The sequence below is a fragment of the Galeopterus variegatus genome, unplaced genomic scaffold, assembly GCF_000696425.1.
Source record: "Galeopterus variegatus unplaced genomic scaffold, G_variegatus-3.0.2 Scaffold105, whole genome shotgun sequence".
Taxonomy (NCBI): domain Eukaryota; kingdom Metazoa; phylum Chordata; class Mammalia; order Dermoptera; family Cynocephalidae; genus Galeopterus; species Galeopterus variegatus.
This window is the reverse complement of record NW_007726216.1, coordinates 500,193-521,933: the sequence shown is the minus strand read 5'-3', so window position 1 is coordinate 521,933 and position 21,741 is coordinate 500,193. Positions and strand designations below refer to the sequence as shown.

Genomic DNA, 21,741 nt, shown 5'->3' with positions numbered 1-21,741 from the left:
GAGGGGGAGAGGGAGGGGGAGGGAGAGAGGGGGAGAGGGGGAGAGGGAGGGGGGAGAGGGAGGGAGAGAGAGAGAGAGCTTTAGAAAGATCACTGAAAACATGCAGGATTCAAATAGTCAAAGTAACATGAATTTAACATTTAAAGTAAATTATTTTTAGTTCTCTTTTGTGGAGATAAATTTTGCAGTTCTTCTATGGCCAATAATTAATCTCAGGTCACCATCCTCTAGGAATAAAAACTCATTTGATCCGAGTATCGAACATGTAGATGTCTGTAAGACTAATCTAGTTTGCAAACTTAAAAAGTACATTAGGGCAAACATCTGTGTCATTTTGTACAAAAATTTAAGGGTTTAAGCAAGAGCACAGTGACCCCAGAACCAACCTCAAGAAAGCCAACTGATTTAACAAAACAGCCTCTGGTTCAGAACCTGGCTCTTGTTTTGAGGCGCAAATTCTTAACAAGACTGTAAACTACCTCTTGATGATGACCTTCCCCTCTGTGGGCAAAAGAAAACCCCCAAATATTCTGCTACTGCTAATTTTTTAATGCTGCAAATGGATAAATCAGAATAAAGTTAAAATCTAAAACCATCACATTAAGCTGTGACTACACACTGGAGCTATTACAATTTCAGCTTTAGGGACATAGATTATTTTCTGAGCCAGAGCTTTATTTCCATGAGAAATAAGTTCTACAGTTTTTTCTCAGGTTTGACTGCCTGATAGATTTTTCTAAATGTTAAAAAAAATTGGGATTTAAATTGTACTATTTCATACATGGTGGACCATCTTGAGGATCCCCGGAGTTACCTTTTCTAGGATGGTATGGTGAAAGGAGGTTGGGATTTATTGTAAAAATAAACAAAACAAAACAAAACAATACAGTTCAAGTTCAAGCCTCATTTCAATTGGCTGTAAAACCTTGGTCAAGTCACAGTTACATTAAGTCTTGGTCTCTTCATCTACAAAAGTAAACACTGAACTCTATCTCATAGGGTTACCAGGGTTAGGTAAGGAGTGAGAATGCTTGGTAAAATGTAAAGTAGTATAAGAACACCATCTATTATTATTTCGTAGAAGCCAGGTTACTAATTTTTTTCTAGAGAAAAAAACCACAGTTCTCTAGGTTTAAAATTGTACCACAACATCTTATCATACAGTATTATTAGATGTTTGCTCCATTTGGCCTTAATTGTCTAAAATAAGTTAAGATGGCACAAAGTATTACACCCGCACTAAAGGAGCTGAACACCACTGTCAGGTGGCCTTTCCATGGTCCACATGTAGTGGAAGAGGTATCAGCAGTGGTAGCTGTGAGAGGATTTTAATAAATGCCATAAGGTGCTTCTCCTGTTATGGACAATTTCTGATGTACACTGAGGAAGAAATTTCATCCTCATCAGCTTGTCTTCTTAATGTATTCTTAGCTCCTGGCATGGTGCTCAGTATATAATATGTGCTTAACACAAGTTTGTTGAATCAAACGGTCTGCGAGATATAGCAGAGGGGTTAATCTAACAAGTTGGGGTGGAAAAGGGGCATGGAGAAAAATGTCCGAAGGAGAAAGCCTCCCTGGGGCAATGAGGCTCTGCTTGAAAGTAAGTCATTCATGGCCACAGGCATCCTGAGGCAGGATGAGGGCCTTGCCCAGCCAGGGAGAGAGTAGGTTGAGGGCAGAGAAGCCTAGGGCAAAGCCCAGTTGGTGCAGACTCTGTAGGCATCCACAGCTGTACTGTGGAACGTAACAGTCATTGTGTGACTAGGACTGGGCATGAGGCTAGACTGGGCAGGAGAGCCTGGGACCAGAAGGTCAACCAGACCAACAAAAGGAGTGCGCCCTGGCTGATTCTTATTTCCAGAGTCACTAGCCCAAAGAGGCTTGGGTGGAGACCAGGATGCCTACGGCCTGCCCTCGTGTGGGTGGACCTGAGAGATCACAGTCCTGAGAGACAGGGACATGGGAAGCAGGAGAGAAGAGTGCAGGCGAGCTCATCCAGCAGTCAGGGGAGCGGGGGAAAGTGTGCCCAGGCGGGGCCAGGTGCGATGGTTAAAAGGAACTGCCGTGGATGTCCTGATGAGGCCAAGAGAAGAGTCTCCTGCCCAGCAGTGCAGAGCAATGCATGGCTGTGCAAGGGCAAGGACATGGGGAGAGAGGAACGCTACGGGTGGAGCGGTAGCGGCAGCGGTGGTAGCGGTGGTGGAGGCAGCGGCAGCAGCATGTAAGGCAAAAGCCCTCGAAAGTGGACTTAGGTAATGCAGAGGGAGTCTGAGGAGCCCTGCAGCCAGCATACTGCTAGAGACATTACTACCAGCAGAAAACGACGTTCAGGTGAAGACCAGTGTGGAACCCAAGGAGAGGATGTCGAAGACCAGGACCAGGATTGAGACTTTGCCTCTAGCCACCCCTGGCCAGAAGATTTTTCCAATCCCTAGTAAGGAGGGATTAGTAGTTAAACAAAAATCAATCTGTGTTACACATCACATATTTAGTTCTATATAGGTCCAAGTTAATTGTTAAGTAAACTATGGTGTTCACTCTACTGTTGCTCTCCTCCCTAGCCCCTTAACCAGATCCTGTAGTGGTTTCCAAGTTCTGAGTTCCAGAATCCCATCAGGCCCCAGGTCACACAGACTCTATGCAGGTTCTGTCCTCGCTTAGGGGATGGCTAGGGGACCAAGTCTCATATGGTGGCCCTTAAACAGGGACTTGCCCTGCCTGGGATAGACAGGTAAGGCTCCTGATGAAACAGAACCTGCTTCAGGGGAGCTGGCCTACCACTTCAGCAGGAGGTGTACTAATTCTATTTCTAAGTGATAATGGATTTTTGGTACAGATTAGTCTTAGAAATGGCAGACCTGGGAGTCACAAGGGTACCCACATGCCTCTCCTATAACCTCCCCTGATTTCTACAACTCCCCAATCCTTCCAATCAAGCTTTAAATCCCACTTCTACTTGGTCTGTGCTCAGAGATGAAAAAACAGCTTGTCAGCATTTTTGATGCAGAGCCTTCGGCTTGCTCTTTTCAAGTTTAATAATTCCTATCGCTTTTTGTGGAAGACACATATTCAAACCATTTAATCATCTCTGCATCTGGCTCACCTTTGAGTCCTCTCCAAGGTCTCCTTATCTCTCCTAGTTTTAGCTTAGGGTCAGGCATCAGCCTCAGGTAAGGAGATGGCAGAGGCTGAGAGCCTCCTTGGGTCTCCATCCCTGCTCCCTCTGACATCTGGGCTCGCTCTCGCTTGCTTTCATAAAGTTAGTGCTGTGTTTCAGACCCAGGCCCCAGGATGAGTTTCTCACTGGTGATTAACATGAGAGGCTGACGGAGGCTCTGATGGCCCAGCATGAGCTGTACCAAGAGAGAAAAGGTGGCTGTGGTGATAACAATGTGCCAGAGTCTCATCCTGAGGTCAGAAGGCTGTAGGATTTCTGGCAGCCACAGACCCAATCAGGTACTTTATTGAACATCTAAGTATAATAAACCTCTTAAGAGAATAATTTCTGCTTCTTAACTACATGGTGTGTGCACTGAGCTCAATGATGAGTCAGTGCATTCTAGACTGTTAGCCCATGATGCCTTGATTACTGATACTTTCCTGTAGTTATGAAATTATTATGCGACCCGTGACTTTCTGATGGCATTTTGATTTCAGGATCTGAGCTTATCAGCATGCAGGCAGGATGGTGGGGGTTCGGGACAGCCAGGCATTACCTGAGGCTCCACGTCCAGTATTGCAATCAGCCCCTGCTCGTGGATCTTCCGGATGGTCTCCAGCTTTGTCCCGTACATTGCATCCTCATGGCTGCCATACTCCAAGTACTCATTATTAGAGATGTCTTGCATCATTTGGTCATGAGATACAAAGTAATAATTCTTTCCATTTTCTTCATCTTTCTTTGGAGGTCTGGTTGTATCTGCAAAGTAGCATGTCACCAGAGGTTTAAAAGGCTGAGCTGATGAACTTACACTCCCAATGGACTTACCCAAACCCAATCTCTTCTTAAAAGCTGTGGATTCTTTAGTGTATACATTCCCTGTTCCCAACCCCATATTTTTGTAGAACTAAATTCTAGAAACCCTATTTATCTGTGTAAATCAGACCACAACAGCCAGTTAGTTGTTTGGATTGGCAAATCTTTCAGTGGTTAGATGAGATGTATTTCATCCCTTGACAGGCCGCCACAGGAGAAAGACAAGAAAAGACTCAAGATTAACATAACTCATTGTGTGTCCCGATGCAGTTGATCTTGGGCAGAAGAAAAAAAGAATAAAATCATGGAAAACCACATATGGTTATTTAAATAAATTAAAATTAAATAAGATTAAAATTTCAGTTCCCCACTAGCAACATTTTAAGGGTTCAATAGCCACATGTGGTTGACGGTTATTGTACTGGACAGTGCAGATATGGGACACTGTCATTATCATAGAAAGTTCTATTGGATAGTGTTGGTCTATAGGTTCCTGCAAAAGAAGAATGTTAAAATATAGCAAAAGGCACACTATATTGAAAACACGATGATCTTAGTTAGACATGGCTGTAATTATGGAACACCTAAGCCAGGAAGTGGCCAACTGGCTTGTGGGCCAAATATGGCCTGCTGTCTGTTTTTGTAAATTAAGTTTTATTGGAACACAGGCATGCACATTTGTTTGCCTATTGCCTATGGCTGCTTTCATGCTATAATAGCAGAGCTGAAGCGTTGTGACATTCAAAGCCTCAAATGTTTACTGTCTGGTCCTTTACAGAAAAGATTTGCTGATCCCTGATCTAGGCAAGTGTATACTAAAGAATACAATAGTTCCCCCTTATCTGAGGGGATACGCTGCAAGACCCCCAGTGGATGCCTAAAACTGAGAATAGTATTGAACCCTATATATACTGTTTTTTCCTTATACATACATACCTATTATAAAGTTTAATTTCTAAGTTAGGCACAGTAAGAGATTAACAACAATAACTAATAAAATAGAACAATTATAACAATATACTGTAATAAAAGTTACACGAATGTGGTCTCTCTCTCTCAAAATACTGTACTCACCTATTTTCACACTGTGGTTGACTGTGGGTAAATGAAACCATGGAAGGCAAAACTGTGGATAAGGGAGGACTACTGTATGCCCATAAGCCCTAGTTCTGTGGGATACTAAGAGGACCAGTATCCTGCAAAACATACTTTAGGAGATGTTTTTCTAGAAAAGCTACAAACATTGGTTTTAATTTCTTTTTCCCTCTCTCTTTTGTCCCCCTTCCATCCCTCCTTCCTTCCTCTTCTTTTTCTTTTCTCTTTTTCTTCTCTCTCTCTCTCTTTCAATTTACTGCTTTCCTCCTTGCTTCCTTTCTTCCTTGAGCAAGGACAAATTTATTCTACTGTTTTCTGTGTACCTAGGCTCAAACCAATAGGGAACTCCCCCTTTCTTGCTAGATCATTAGAACTGACAAGTGCTCATGGACATCAAAATGGGGACAATTGAAAGAGAAATCCTTTCTTCAGACATATCAAAAGCTGAATAAATGAAATAATATATTGATTTTGTACTACCTTCAGTCACCTCAGTAGTCAAACATATGTTATATACACATCTGGGGTCAAATATTTCAGAGAGTAGACATGATTGAGGTCATCAAAGGTAAGCTTTAAAACCAAGCTAATTAACTGGTCATTTAATAACACAGAAGTTCAACCATTAAGTGATCAAGAAGAAACTAACTGTTAGCCAACCTTGCTGTATTCATGATCTACACATAGGAGAATTAAAAGAACATTTCAAAGTGTTTTAGTAGAAAACCCCAGTAGTACCAACTGGAACGATATCTGATAAACTTGTTTTCTTGTGTAAATCAGACAGGGTTCTGGAATGAAGGTAGTCTTATGAAGCCTCACTGCTCTCTGAGGTGTACAGATAACAGGAAGTTGTGTTGATACTTGCTTCAGGAAGGCATCTGAAGGCCCTACAGGATGGAGCTAATCCTCACATTTTCTCCTCCTGCTTTTAAAAATCATTCTCCTTTAATTCTTCCCACCCCGAACAAAGCTCTAACTGCTAGAGAACTTTTGGGATTGAAATTTTAAACTTTAGAATAATGATGGTAATAATAAAATGATAGTGGTGTGATGGCTTCTACTTATCCACCACCTGCTAAGTGCTTCATACACAAGATCTCAAATCCTCTTTACAAACCTGAAATTATTTCATTTTACAGTTGAGGAAATGAAGAGGGCAAGAAGTTAAGAATAAGATACAGAAAATAAGGGGAATTAAAAATCTTACAGATTTGAAATTTTCTTTTGTGTATGAGAGTTACTGCTTAATGAAATTCTTTATAGTGAACAACCGATAACACATTGACCGGGTTTTATAAATGATAGGAAGTCAACGAGTTAGATACTGATTAAAGGAAATATTGTCATATCAGAGAAAACTACACGACTATGAAAACTTATTTTTCTGAAGAATAATTCATCTAGGTAATGTTTATACTGTTGGAGAAATTAGGTTACATACAGAAAGAATGAGCCTAATTTTATTAAAAAGAAAACAAATAACACACACACACACAATGTATGTCTGCACAAAGAGAAGCGTAGAAGGGTATACAACGAAATACTTACAGCACTTATTACTGGGAGAGTGAGGTTGGGACTACTGTTTACTCATTTTCTTCTTTGTTCTCTTTTGGACTTTACAAATTTCCTACAATGAACTTATTACTTACGTAATCAGCAAAAAAAGTCTGTGAATTACAGTGTTAAAAAAGTGATAGGAAAAATATAATTAAAAGAGATTGAGACTTTGCTTACGTGGAATAGGGTACGCAAACCGGTCCGGATGCTTTGTGATGAGGGTGTTTTTAATGTGTCTTCTCCCAACACCATGTGCACCTATGTCATTTTTTAAAAAGAATGTTAAAATTGACCACTGTTAATAATGTTCACAAAATGTTTTGAAGGTGAGAATAAGCAAGCCACTTATAAAATCAAACTTACCTAATAAGACTAGTGTTTTCCTTTTGAATGCTGGCAGTTTTACTACTTCTTCATATGTGACAAGATCTAATTGATCAAACACTAAAATGCAAAGATTTAGGAGAAAGGTAAATTTACGGAATGAGTATTTCATGTATGTAAATTATAATTTTACTGGCAAAACTAAAGTTATATTAAAACCATGTCTTAAAAAATATGAATCCAACTTATGATGAATGACTTGCATGTAATTTAAGTCACAGCCTTTAGGGAGAAAATTTCATTTTTAAGCCCATGAAAATGCACTTTAGAACCAGGGATATCCAAAGATATGTTGAGTACATGCATAAAAGTCCCATTCTAAAAGATACTGCATATCTTTTCATGCAGTATCCAACAAATCATATGAAGTCATTTAAAACCACATGCCGTTCATATTTTTACAATTCTAAGAAATCAGTAATACTAAAAAAAAATCTACAGATGGTGACCAACATGAATATAGCATGAATGCAACCAAAGTTAACTAAGAGAGGGGCCAGCTGGATCATTTCTAGAGCTGCATGAGAAATGCACGGATAGCTGGTCTCTTACTTCATGGTTCTTTCTCTCAACAGAGCTGATGGAGCTAGCATACTAGATTCTTTTGAAGTCAAGTTCTGTAACTATTTCACAGGCTTTTTAAAGGAGCATCTCAGAAGTTTTACTGTAACCCTGCTAGCCATCTGGTGGAAAGTCATGGGTCTGTAAGAAGGGGCTTCCCTGGGCCTAGAACCTTCTCATCCGTTACGTGGGCAGCCCACATGCAGTCAATCAGGATGCACAGAATGAAAGTCTGAACTTGGAAACCTTTGCAAAAGGGGAGTTCTCTAATCATTACAGACTGAGAAGAACACTTAAAACAGTATTTTTTTGAAACCTGCCTCTTAACAACAGTATTACAAAAACAATTTTGAGAAATGTATGAAACTTTCCTGAGTGGATGACCATTCCTGTTGAAGTTCAATGTGGTCCAATTCTCACATACATTTGAAAATTCTCACAGAAGGCTAAAATCATACACCTATGCTTCCTGTAATAGTTTTTGTGTGGTCATACCCAAATGCTGTCAGTTACACACTAAAGTTTCTATTGTAAAGACTACTGAATACACCCTGGATTTTAGAGGAGTTGGAATGAATTCAATAAAATTGATTCCATGGGGTAATAAAGGAATCTGGGATGCTTAGGTCAACCATTAAGAGAAGCTTCTATGTTCTGAAACAATATGGCTAAATGACTGTGAACATCAGCTCAGTCCTTTACATTTGTAATCTTCCCAGTAGCAAAGAACTTTAAAATACAAAATAAGATATTCTGGAATGCAATAGATCAGAAACAAACACACACAAAGCACCATTCTCAAAATATATTAAAAAATAAATACAATATGTTAAAATAAGGGTTAGTGCATATTAATGGGTATTTGTGCATTTGTTTTCTTTTGATAACTCGATTCCATAAAGGTTGACTAAGAGTCTTTAAAGTGTATTCTCTAGCAACAGCTAAAAACCAAGAACTGTTGTTTTCTGTGTTCAGAACGGTAGACTCAAAAAATTAAAATTAGTAGGAGGCTCTCTGTGGTAGAGCTAGCTGGCTGTACTGCTGTGGTAAGGCAGTGATGAGAGATGCAAGAAGAAAAGCAGAGTGCTTATGGCATTGCTTTTCATACCTTTTGCCCTCTGAGTGATATTTTCATCAAGAAAAGGTATGCTTATGAAAGAGGTGCATCAACAAGCTGATGTTTTAATATATAAAAATAATGAAGCATCTCACAAAAGAGCAAGATGGCGACGCATGCTTTCTGAATGGGACGCTCATCCCTCTCCCTCAACAGAGCCCTAACTCCATCCTACTGAATTAGGACTTGGTTTCTTTTCAACACATGAGAATGAGTTAGATATCAATGACCAACACCACAAACTAACGAACAGATATGTTAAACATCAATATCTTAACCATAAATGATTAGCATGAAGAGGTTACTCTGGTCTAAATGAAATCGCCACATGGTCATAGGGTTGAAAAACAATAAAAAAGGTATTTTAAAATAAGAGATACAAAGAATATTAGGAGAGCACTTAAAGACTGAACTTTAAAGGATTTAAGTTGCTTGCTGATAAAAAAAAAAGAACTTAATAAAAGGAAACCATCAAAAACACAGAGGCATAGTCATTCAACAGGTTACTTACATGCACAGAGGCCATTGGGAGTGAGACAGCATGAAAAATGTACAGGGGTCATTGAAATATGGCTTTTCATATATTAGTAAAATAAAAGTATAATATGCACAAAATAAACTTTATCATGCAATATTCTGAACACAAGGCAAATAAATCACATTAAGAAACAAACTTATTTTAATAAAAATTCAATAATATCCTTATATAAAAGCCAGTGGTTTTTATATACTAGCTTATGCATAGAAATTTTATCTGAGAATAGTTACAAGAAAGCCTCTTCAGAGAGTGTAGGTGTGGAAACCTTTTGCTTTTCACTTGGTACCTTCCTGTACTGTTTGCATTTCTAATCATGTGTGCCTATTACTTTTATTATTATTTTTAAAAAAGGCTAACAGGGCAGTGAGGCTATTGGTTACTTTTTGTTGTCTTTAGAGCTCTTCGTATGCAAGGAAAAAAATAGCTTTTTTAAAGTCAGAAGTACTATTTCGTGCTATTAAGCATAATTTAAACACACCCATGAATGGTACTGTAGAAATCCTCTATGTTCATATGTATGTATGCAAATAGGATATTTCAGGGCTCTAACATAAAAAAAACAAATTAATGAAGACTTCCTAAATTTTTTAAAAGTTTACATTAGTAATTTGATCTAAAAACTGACTTTTGGAAGTCCTGGAGCTGAGTAAACCTAATGCCTCAAGAGTACAGATCTAGTACATGACAATGCTTTTAGCACCAAATGTATGTGGCTAAAAATCTTTTACGTGTTGCAGAAAATGTATTTGCTGTAAACACTACACACCATAATCAAATCTGTTCCCAAGGATTCAGAAATACTGCCTGGCAGAGTTTGCTCATATTACCCTGATTTTCTGGTAAGCTACTCAACATTCCAGACACTTCTTTTGATGGGCATAGGGCCAAGGAGTGTGCACACTTGAATGCCTGCACTGGCAATGCAGCTAATGTGGTTGAATGAAGTGGGCCAGGTGCAAAAACAGGGAGTGGTGGGGACGGTGGGTGAAGGAGAATGAGTGTCCACCCCAAAGGACACCCAGCAGCCCAGACGCTAATAAAGAAAGTGGACCCAGTGTTGCCGCATTCCCTGTTCTTCCAAGGAAAGTCTGAAGCCCAAATTTTTATGTTAAATAGCCTGACTTTCAAATGTGATAACTTATTGTAAACACAGTGTGTGTGTGTGTGTGTGTGTGTGTGTGTGTGTGTGTGTGTGTGTGTGAGAAAAACAAATTTATGGGTCATATTCAGCTAATAGGCTGTCACATTATGATGTGAGACAGGCCACACAGTTTGAACAGAATTCTGCTTTAACTAGATATGTGGAATTTCCTGGTAACAGAAATGGAAATAATTCTAGTATTATCATTCCCATCGGTTCTAGATACTTACAAAGTTCCCATCCTTCATTTACCACAAATATAAACAACCTCAGATTTTAATGATAAGGTTTGGATCTTGCCATCAATATATGAAGTTTCAAAGTTTTGAAGCAGGAAACGAAACATATGGTCCTTATTTCAATTTACTGAATACTATGGGAAGAACAAAGAATATACTGTATTTTACAATCAACTTATGAAAAAGCCAGAAAAATCCTTCAGAAATATAGTTTGACCTGAGCCCGTGAGCCCATCTGGCTAGTACTCAGTGTTAAAGACTATGATACTTCCAAGTTCTCAAAGTATCTGCCTTACCTGGAGGTAAGAACAGTATTTGTTTCTCTCTTTTAGAGCAATTCTTTAACGGGCAATTTCATAGCTAAAAACAGAACAGCTGATAAAATACCTGACTTCCCTTCCTGACAATGTGATCTCCAATAATGTAAAGGTAATCACTAAGCAAATGGTTTTTCTAGACTTTATAACGAAATGGAAGAGATGGTTGAGAAAGTGGAAGACACCTGAAGAGATGGAATGCTTGGCTTTGTCAGGCAATGTATTTCAGAAAGTCCAGGAAAAAAGTTGAATCTTCTCCTGACCAGAGAAACTTAAAGAAGAGCTCGCAAGGGATTCTCTTGTGGGTGAGAACCCTAACAATGACATTCTGATTAGAGAATCCCACGTAAGCCTAAATACAAAGTTCTATAAAGAAACTTAAGTGGCTCTGCAAGGACCTTCTAAGGAGCTCAGAGGTTCTTTCAGAGGAGGGTCTCATACAGTGACAGATAATGACATGCAGAACAATCTCTCAAGCATGACAAGGAAGACTCTGATGCCCAGAAGACCACTGGTTAGGAAAACACTGATGATAACAAAGAAGTGGTGGCAGTAGCTCCCCCTGCCCCTGCCTTTCATTGTTTTAAGTTTATAAGAATGTAGATAGGTCATTGGTTTGGGATAGAGGGGCAATGTCAAATGACAGAGAAAAAGCAATTCTATTCTACCTCATCAGGATCCTGCCTTCTATATCAAGGGTGATACCTTTAAACCATGATAGGCAATGATTACCAGAGAGCTAAAGCTGAGATAAGGGACAGTACAAGAGTACTTGGCCTCATTAAATGACACCCATTTGTCAGGCCCAGTGATGAAAGAGCCTTAGATCCACTGAATTTCAGAATTAGAAAAGATCTTGATTGACTAACCTAATTCCCTTGTTTTGAGGCCCACAGGAGTTAGAGCAACTTGCCCAAGTTGCATGGTTACTCAGGTGTGCTAATTCCTGGTCCTATCTCAGGCTGCCTATTAAGCTTAGGACCTCTGTGCACCACCTATTAGGAATCAGAGAATGGGAACAATGAAAGATCAACGGGGCCCCAGTGGTCAAAGACGGAAAAAAGTGATCTGTGAAACACTGGCTGCCAGATTGGATGCTGATTCTCTGGCAAAATTCCTAAATGAATGACTTGACTGATTCTTTGTCAGCATTTAGAGAGTTCTAGTTTTTTAATCAATTCACTTCTTATTTTTCCTCAGAGCTGAATTAAAGAATATTGTCAAATTGAATCCTTATGTCTACATGCCTTCCATTAGTGGAGTATAAAACTAATGGTGAGCCGACAGCCTTAACTAGCCATTTCTTTGCTTTTCTAGGTTTCAGTGCCATCTATATCTACATATCATTTAATACAGTTGTGAAAATTACAAGGTGAGATATATATGTATACATATTTATTTTATATTTATATAATGTCAACAGATCTTGTGAGCTTGTTTGATTGTGTTAGACTGTTAGAAGCTGACAGAAATAAAGGTGACTAAGAAGGCTTGGCAATAACCGCCGACATTTTGTGTTGAGTAACATTCTGCTGAAACTGCAGTGCACTTCTTCCAATAGTACTACTTGATCATTTATAATGAATAGTTGCTACATTATGTTTAACTACTCCGCTTTAAATATTTCTTCCCTTTATAAAACAAAAAAAGCCACTAAGAGACTAGAGCTCTGTTGTAGCACATAATCAGAAATGATACACTTTATTGGGAATACACTTTATTGGTGCAATGTAACTAATATGAAAGGGAAGACTCCTCATTTAACTAACTCATTTATTTTTTATTTTATTTTATTTTATTTTTATAAAAGATGACCGGTAAGGGGATCTTAACCCTTGACTTGGTGTTGTCAGCACCACGCTCACCCAGTGAGCTAAACCAGCCATTCCTATATGGGATCCGAACCCGGGGCCTTGGTGTTATCAGCACCGCACTCTCCCGAGTGAGCCACGGGCCAGCCCCCATGTTATAACATTCTATAGAGAAAAAACCATTTCATATTTGTAAGGAACATTATACTGTCGAATTGGGTATGCATGATTGGATTCACTTGATTTTTTTTGGCCACATGTTTGATTTTTGGAGTTATTTCTGAAACCTCGGGAACTAATCTGATGCCAATGTCAGGGCTTTCAGTTCTTCAGAAAATGTTCCTTATAAAAGGAGTCATATTAGGAAGTCATTGAAGATAAGTAAATCCCACTGCTTATCACCATGCATTTTTAAAAAAATTTAGGTTACATCCTGTGAGTCTTCTGGGAATTCTACTGCAAAGACAGATCATGATCTTTTTGGTATTCAGTTTTTAAAAGAATAGGTGAACATTTTGACTTATGTTGAATGCAATCTTCCATACAGACAAACATACTACAAAGGGTAGGCCAAGATAATGTTCCTCGTCTTTCAGGAGCTTGGAAATACCATGAGAGAAAAGACTAGTCACAGAAACTGACTAAACCAAGTTAGTACCCATGTCATCTGGTCTCTTTCAAACCAATCACTAAACTCTGATAAGAGTGCACCTTTGCCCTTAGATATCTGTCATGGGGCCATGTCCCAGGGCCAGAGTGGAGCCAAGAGGGAGGGCATCTGCTTAAGACCAATCCCAGCCAAGGAGGTAAGAATCCTGGTGACTCAGCAAACTCTGAAGTTCTCATTTCTCCGAGAGGACTTAACATGTTGGGTTCCTTTAATTATAGAGGATAATGTTTCCAAATCGCATTTTTGTCCTATAAAGTACAGCTCTGTAAAATATCTGGCAAATAACCAACATACTAATTATAGCCAGGGATTTCCTAAAGGTTTTGCAAATTGATAAAGGTCTCATATGATGGAAATGTTTGGATAGAGAACTCTGTGACTGAATTGAAATATTCATCTATTTAGGTCTTGGAGATGTTTAACCCAACCTCAGTAGCAGTTGTGCTTTTCCCTACCTGCATTGTGCTTTGCCAAATATTTATCTTTGTACTGCTTCTTTTTCTTGCCAAACCAAGTACAGCTGGCCTGCTGCTCCTGTTTGGTCTTCTCCATGGCAATGCAAGCTACTCGCCTAGAAGAAAAAGAAAAAGAGAAGAAAAGAAAGGAAGAAGAGAGAGAGAGAGAGAGAGACAGAGACAGACAGAGAGAGAGAGAGAGAGAGAGAAAGAGAGAGAGAGAAAGAGAGAGAGAGAAAGAGAGAGAGAGAAAGAGAGAGAGAGAAAGAGAGAGAGAGAAAGAGAGAGAGAGAAAGAGAGAGAGAGAAAGAGAGAGAGAGAAAGAGAGAGAGAGAAAGAGAGAGAGAGAAAGAGAGAGAGAGAAAGAGAGAGAGAGAAAGAGAGAGAGAGAAAGAGAGAGAGAGAAAGAGAGAGAGAGAAAGAGAGAGAGAGAAAGAGAGAGAGAGAAAGAGAGAGAGAGAAAGAGAGAGAGAGAAAGAGAGAGAGAGAAAGAGAGAGAGAGAAAGAGAGAGAGAGAAAGAGAGAGAGAGAGAGAGAGAGAGAGAAAGAGAGAGAGAGAAAGAGAGAGAGAGAAAGAGAGAGAGAGAGAGAGAATGAAAAAACCCAAAATTAATGCACAGTTTTGGGCTGAAAAGAGAGAAAAATCAGTCATTTGAAGAATTTACGTGAAATAGCATGAAGCTACTCATCGCAACCTTCCAAATCATTCAGATAAAGGCTGTTCTTTGGTTTTCATGACAATTTCCTAGAAATGTTTAAAAAATATGCTCTTATATTAAAATGACATTGTATTCCTTGAGCATACACTAACTGATAACATGGATTAGAAGCCTAAACATGTGGCTGTGAGATACAGTGGAATGATCATGGGATTTTGAGTTAAGACAGGCCTGGTTTAAATCCTGGCTTTGTTACTCATTAGCTGGTACTGAACATCCAGTGTTAGGCACTTTTCTAGGAACTTTACATGTATTAACTCATTTAATTTTTCTAACAACATAAGGAATTGCATTACCACTTTACAGATCAGGAGATCAAAGGCCTGAGAGGTTAAGCAATTTGCCCCAAATCACGCAGCTAGTAAGTGGGAGGGTGGGAAAGGTCTGAGACCAGAGGCCATGATCTTAGCCAGAACATCCTATCAGCAAGGTCTTTAATCTCTCAGAGACCTTCAGATGGCTGTTGTAAAGGATTAGAACAAAAGATGTAAATAATGTCTCTATCACAGTGCCAGACACACAGTAGATGCTTAATAAATGGTACTACTACTACATGTAGATTCTAGGGTAAGATGGCAAAAGTATACTGTGATTAAATTCAGTTATAATCACAATCAGAAAATTATAATTTTGTTCTACTTGATTATAGTATTCAGCATTGGTAACATAAGAAGAGATGTTGTTAAAAAGTTGCTCTCAGGTTTAGTTTAAGCAAATACTTACCTTTCAGGATATTTCAGGTCTTGCTCATCTAATGATTAACGATTACTAATGAGATTGAGCACCTTCACATATGTGCATTGGCCACTGGATTTCCTTTTTTGTAAAGTGTCTTTTCAAGTCTTTTGATCATTTTCTTATTCAGTTGTCTTTTTTTCACTGATTTGTAGGAATTCTTTATATAGTCTGGATATTACACCTTTGTAAGTTATATGTGTTGCAGATATCTTCTACTCTGTGGCTTGCCTTTTTACTCTCTTTATGGTATCTTTTGATGAACTTAGTTTTAATTTAGTCAAATTTATCCATCTTTTCTTTAATGGGAAGTATTTTTGGCATTTTAAAAATTGTGACCAGCAGTCCACCTTGACCAGCTTTGTACCCAGCTTTGTCTCTGAAGATAGTCTCTAATACTACCTTCTCAAAATTTACAGTTTTGAGGCCGGCCCGTGGCTCACTTGGTAGAGTGCGGTGCTGATAACACCAAGGCCACGGGTTCGGATCCTATATAGGGATGGCCGGTTTGCTCACTGGCTGAGCGTGGTGCTGACAACACCAAGCCAAGGGTTGAGATCCCCTTACCGGTCATCTTCTTTAAAAAAAAAAATTTACAGTTTTGTCTTTCAAATTCTGGTATTTAATGTACTTGAACTGATTTTTGCTTATGGTGTGAAGTAGGAGTCCAATTTCTTTTATCTTTCTTTCCCCGCAATGGATACTCAATTGTCCCAGCATGACACTGAAAATCCATTCCTCATTGCTATGCAGTGCTGTTTCTGTCACATATCAAGTGTTCATTTATGTACAAGGGTGTTTTGGGGTTCTCTATTCTCTTCAGTTGGCCTATTTGAGCATCTCTAAACCGATACTTTACTATCTTAATTACCATAGCTTCATAATAAGTCTTGGTATCTGGGGGAGCAAGGCCTCCTTCCTTGTTCTTCAAGAACATTTTGGCTATTTCTGAGCTTGTGCATTTTTATGTAAACTTTAAAATTAGCTTGTCAATTTCAAAACTGTTGGGATTTCGGTTGGAACTGCATTGAATCTATGAAATCAATCTGGGAGGAAGAGACATCTCTACAATATCGAGTCTTCCAGTCTGCGGACACAGTATGTCTCTCCATTTATTTATATCTCCTTTAATGTCCCAATAAATTTTATAATTTATCCTGTAAATGTCTTGAACATCTTTTTTAGATTTGTTCCTAGGTTGTTATTTTAAAAAAAAAGGTTTTGTGAATGGTATTTAAAAAACACTTTGTAATAATGAAAATATCAAACATATACAAGAGTATAGTGTAATGAACTTCAGATATCTACAACCCAGCTTTGACAGTTAATATTCATAGTTTATTTTGTTTTATTTATACCCTACCCACTCTAGGTTATTTTGGAACAAATCCAAGAGTGTATAATTCCTCCTTAAATAGTCTTCAATCCCTTTCAAATCTATAGGTCCCATCTCCTTTCCTCTCTTTTTCTTGCAATTGATTTGTTGCAGAAACTAGTTGTTTGTCCTGTAGTTTCTGTAGTCTAGATTTTTCTGATTGTGTCCCTGTGGTATCTTTAGTATGTCCCTCTGTCCACTGCATTTCCAGCAAATAGGGAATTAATCTAGAGGCCTAATCAGATTGAGGTTCTATTTTTTTGCAAGAATACTTTATAGTATTATGGTATTGCAGGCAGTGTTACGTACGGTATCTTTAAAAAGTTTTATTTTCTGTTTGTGGCTGGTAAATAGGAATAGAATTGATTGTTGTATATTGATTTTGTATCAGCAACCTTGTTAAGCTCTCATTAATTCTAATTGTTTATCTGCAGATTCTTTTGAATTTCTACACATAGAATTATATCATCTGTACCATACAGTATATGTATGTATTGAAACAACATACTGTACCCCACAAATATGTACAAGTAAATGTTAAAATTTTTCAAAAAAGAATCATATCATTTGCAAAATCTTTTCTTTTCCAATAATTTAGCTGTAGGTTTACTGTTGATGTCCTTTATTAGGTTAAGAAAGTTCTCTTCAATTCAGTTTGTAAGTGTTTTAATCATAATTGGATGTTGAATTTCATCAAATGCTTTTTTGGTATCTATTGATATAACGATATAGATTTTCTTCTTTAGTCTGTTAATGTGACAGATCAAGTGGATTGGTTTTCAAAAGTTGAACCAGCAATGAATTCCCAGTACAAACTATACTGGGTCATGACGTATTGTCCTTTTTATATATTGCTGAATTCAATTTGCTAATACTTTGCTGAGGGGTTTTACATTTATGTTCATGACAAATACTGGTATGTAGTTTTCTTTTCTTGAATTGCCTTTATTTAATTTTGGTATCAGGGTAATGCTGGCATCATAAAATGAGTTGGGAAGTGTTCTTTTCTTTTTTCTTAAAGAGATTATCTTCCATTTCTCTTACTCTCTCTTGTTCATTCAAGTTTTTATTTATTTATTTTTGGTTGGGGGAAAGACATTTACTGGGAAATACTGTGAACTCTCAGAGATAGCATCAAAATCAATCTCCATATATTACCTACGTGGCATACAGAGGAGGCTGATGAAGGCTTTGCTTTGGGGATTCTTCTGGTACAAGTCAACATTTGCTCTTAGTCATAACTACAGCTTCTACGAGGCATAGGATCTTTGGAAACATAGTAAAAACTGAGGAATTTTTTGATAGGTTAAAAGAGATAAAATCCTGACATTGTGAAACTTAAGTTACAATGTACAGAGTATCTTATAATAAATGTTTTTAAGCTTAATTAAGACATAAAAATAACAAGTTCCCAGTGAAAATTTATGGTGTGATCACATGTGGTGTTATGAAAGAGGAATAAAACTGATTTTTACCAGCCACTCAGGAAACAAACATTATTTATTTTAGCCCAGTAAGTGCACAGAAACCGTGTTAAGGTTAAGGTAAACCTGGAGGAAAATTTCAAGCACATGTTTGATATTTTATTGATGAGTTGGATGAGGATCGCACAGGCAAAGGAAGAGATGACAGATTCAGTGACCCAAACATATCAAAGGGCTAGACTGATGTGCTTACAGTAATGCATTTGGGTTCCCCCAAAATTGATTTCTTACCTAGACAATGTGAAAAATGTGACTTGGTAGCAATACATTTGGATAAAGCTTCTGGGTCTGGCTGATAGTGTTGTTTCAAATCTCTCTGGTTAGTACTGCATGCCCACTGACATTCTAGAAACCAGTTCAGTTTCCCAACATAGGGAAACTGCTCTTTCCCCTTAGCCAGGAATAGTTTCTTGTACGCCCAAAGTCCTACTCAGGTCCCAAGGCACATACTGCCCAGTAGGCTTCCTCCTCATCATCCTGGTTAGATCCTTTTCTCCCTACAATTTCATCAGTTTTGACACACATATATATCCCATGAAACCATCACCACAATCAAGAAAAACATTTTCATTACCCTGGAATTTCCTCATGCCCTTCCCTCTGTAATCCCTTCCTCTCTCTGCACCCTCCCCAGGGAACCACTGTCACTATAGATTAGTTTCCATTTCCCTGAAGTTTATATAAGCGGAATCATATAGTATGTCCTCTTTTTTGCCTGGATTCTTTTACTCACTGTAACGATTTTGAGTTTTATCCACACTGCTGCATACCTCAATAGTTTATTTCTTTTTATTGCTGAGTGGCATTTCATCATATGGATATACCATAACTTGTTTATCCATTCATGTACTGATAAAACATTAAAAAAATTTTAGCCTTTCTAATTAAGGTGTGTGGCCACTGAGATTTTAATTTTATTACTGTATTTTTTCTTTCCTGGAAGTTCCTTTGGTACTTTTTCAAATTTGCTATGTCATTTAAAATTTTTTTCTGCTTCTTGAAGACATTTTTCAACCTTATTATTGATTTTTAAAAACCTGGTAAGCCTAGTTTTAAAATCCTTGTCTCCTAATTCCCATATATAAAGTGGGTTTGGGTTTGTTTCTGCTGTCTGTCATTTCTGTTGGGTCTCATTTCTTTCCTTGCATGCATGGTGATTTTGACTTGCTGGTCACGGCCCTGGAAAAAGTTTATATGGGGGATTATGATGAGGTTAGGGGGATTAGGATAAAGGTGTTCTCCTTCAGAGGCTTTCTTTTTGTTTACACTGGTATAAACAAACCTGGAACTATTAGTAAAGAAAGGGGAAACTTCAAATCAAATGCATGGCTTGAGTTTCCCTGGCTGCCCCAGGCTATGTGTATCTGGGTACAAAGCTGGTCAAGGTGGACTGCTGGTCACAATTTTCTCAGGGGAAGTATGTTTCTCTTTTACTCTCATCTTTAGCTTTGCTCAGTAACAAAGCAGCCTTCTTTACAGTCCCCTGGCGTGGAAGGGGAGTAAGGGCATGCTTATCTGTTTGCTCTTAGCTTGGGAGTATCGCCTTTTTCATTCTAACAATGTGGGGAGGGTCTTCTTACAGATTCCCCAAGGTGTACAGGCTTTGGGCCTTAACCTTAGTCCTCTGGCAGAGTGTTCAGTAATAACAAATGCCCTCCAGACATAATGGGCCAGTTTGGTACTCCAATATTCTGTTTATCACTCTGATTAAAGGCTTTCATATAAAAATTGGTCGCTGAGCTCCCCAATATCTTTTCAGCTATCCCATGCTTTCAAGGTCATTTAAAAAACATATTTTCTGCAGCACTTTTCATTTTTTCCAGCAGGAGGATTGATCCAAATAACCTAGTCCACCATTATGGGAAACAGGAAGCAAATCTGCTTTTCTCCTGCCATTTCTCAGGTTTCCTCCAGAGGACTTAGAGTCCTAGATAACAGTGAAACATGATTTATATACATGATCTGGCTAGGGAGAAGAGGTCTGGAATCTACATAATTATTTTCAGTAAAAGCTTGTAATATACGGCAGCATTTAAGAAGACATACTGTAAAATGTAAATATTAGTAACAGCATAACAGCATCATTATCAAAACAACTTAGAAATTGCTTTATTCCTGCTTATGCTTAAACTGTTTTCTGAAGATCAGACTGAAAGTCAATACCAGAAGGCTGCTGCTTCTCTGTTTGGGCCCATGTTTCCTCATGTGTAAAATGATGGCATCTGAAATTGTTGTCAGCTCCAACATTCTAAATTTAAGAATATTTTTAGGAAACACGGGATAGCTGAAAGAGCCGATCAAGCAAAAGAGATTAACCGAGAAATCTCTTAATTCGTGAGAAAAGTGGGTGAAAAAGCAGTTAGAAATGTCTATAGACTCAATGTCTTTGGTCTCTTTTAGCTAGGTTTGAGTATTTTGGAAGGGAACTGGCAGAATGCCTAATGGTTGTTACTTTTTGTAACAAGAAACAAAACTCAGACATTAAGTACCTCTTTTGCCCTCGATTTCTAGTGTATTGCCCAAGTACCAACAAAGGTAAGATCATCAACATTTTTCAAAAACATAGTTGAACTAAGGAAATTGTAATAATAGCAGAAATAGATTTTACCAAAATATATAGTGATCTGTGACTCCTCTCAATTAAAAACTGTGTCTAAAAACGTTGTTTGATTTTATCCTTCTTTCATAGCTTAAATTTTCTAACAGAAAGGGCATTTTTAAAGAACTGGCAAGGTAAACTGTGAAGCTTCTGACTGCGCCTTTCTCCTATCAGTGAAACACACTTTATCTTCAAATACCCTGAGTGACACTGAATCATGGTATTTGAGTTTTTTGCTAATGGTGGGGTGGGATGGGTGTAAAAACATGCAGAGGGTAAGGAGAAGGTAGATTTTTAAAAAATGCCATTCTAAAAGGATTGCAACGGCATATAGGAGAGGAGAGCTCTGCTGCGCGACTACACATGACCTAAGATTAGTCACACAACCTCTCTCCAAATCTTCCTTATCTTAGATATAAACTGAAAACCTGACTCTCTAACTAGTATCTCACTAGATGCCGAGTCTTGAATAACTAATTTGAATTTTCTCTGGCTAATAAAGCAAAGGAATACATCAAATACTCTAAAACAATAATGTAAAGTTGAAAAATGGATGGGCAGGGCTTCATTTTTATTATAAAGCAAAGCAAAACAACAAATACATACCATTCCTGAAGCTCAGGAGAAGGAATGAGACCTGCAGTTCCATTTTTGGAGTTTTCCAGTTTACCCTGCCACCAATTGTGATCATCCTTACTAATAATCTGGATGATGTCACCGACTCTGAATCGAATGCCAGCTTCTTTGCAGGGTATGAGGTCATCCTTGGCTGGATCATATTCAAATTGTGCTCTTACATAGATCTATAAAACAGGAGTTTGTAAGAAGGGATGCCACAGTGATGTGAAAGAAAACAGTTAGCTCTAATCTAATATCCACACACGAACACTTACAATATAAACAGGACATCAGATGGTGAAAGCAAAAATGATACATGGAAATACAACACAAAAAACTTCT

At 38.2% G+C, this 21,741-nt stretch overlaps 1 protein-coding gene across 9 annotated transcripts in view; it reads right to left on the bottom strand.

The window, feature by feature from the left end:
• The window catches only part of CASK (calcium/calmodulin-dependent serine protein kinase (MAGUK family)), a 396,153-nt gene that overhangs the window by 12,302 nt on the left and 362,110 nt on the right, over positions 1 to 21,741 (bottom strand). For 5 of the 9 annotated variants that reach the window (XM_008585074.1, XM_008585106.1, XM_008585061.1 and 2 more), the window contains 5 exons: positions 21,388 to 21,584; positions 13,870 to 13,985; positions 7,000 to 7,080; positions 6,814 to 6,894; positions 3,719 to 3,921 (listed from right to left, as the gene is read on the bottom strand). In XM_008585074.1, coding sequence (XP_008583296.1) covers positions 3,719 to 3,921; positions 6,814 to 6,894; positions 7,000 to 7,080; positions 13,870 to 13,985; positions 21,388 to 21,584 — 678 coding nt within the window. The remainder of the gene's footprint in view (positions 1 to 3,718; positions 3,922 to 6,813; positions 6,895 to 6,999; positions 7,081 to 13,869; positions 13,986 to 21,387; positions 21,585 to 21,741) is intronic. The other 4 variants (XM_008585111.1, XM_008585066.1, XM_008585099.1 and 1 more) reach the window with 1 other exon arrangement.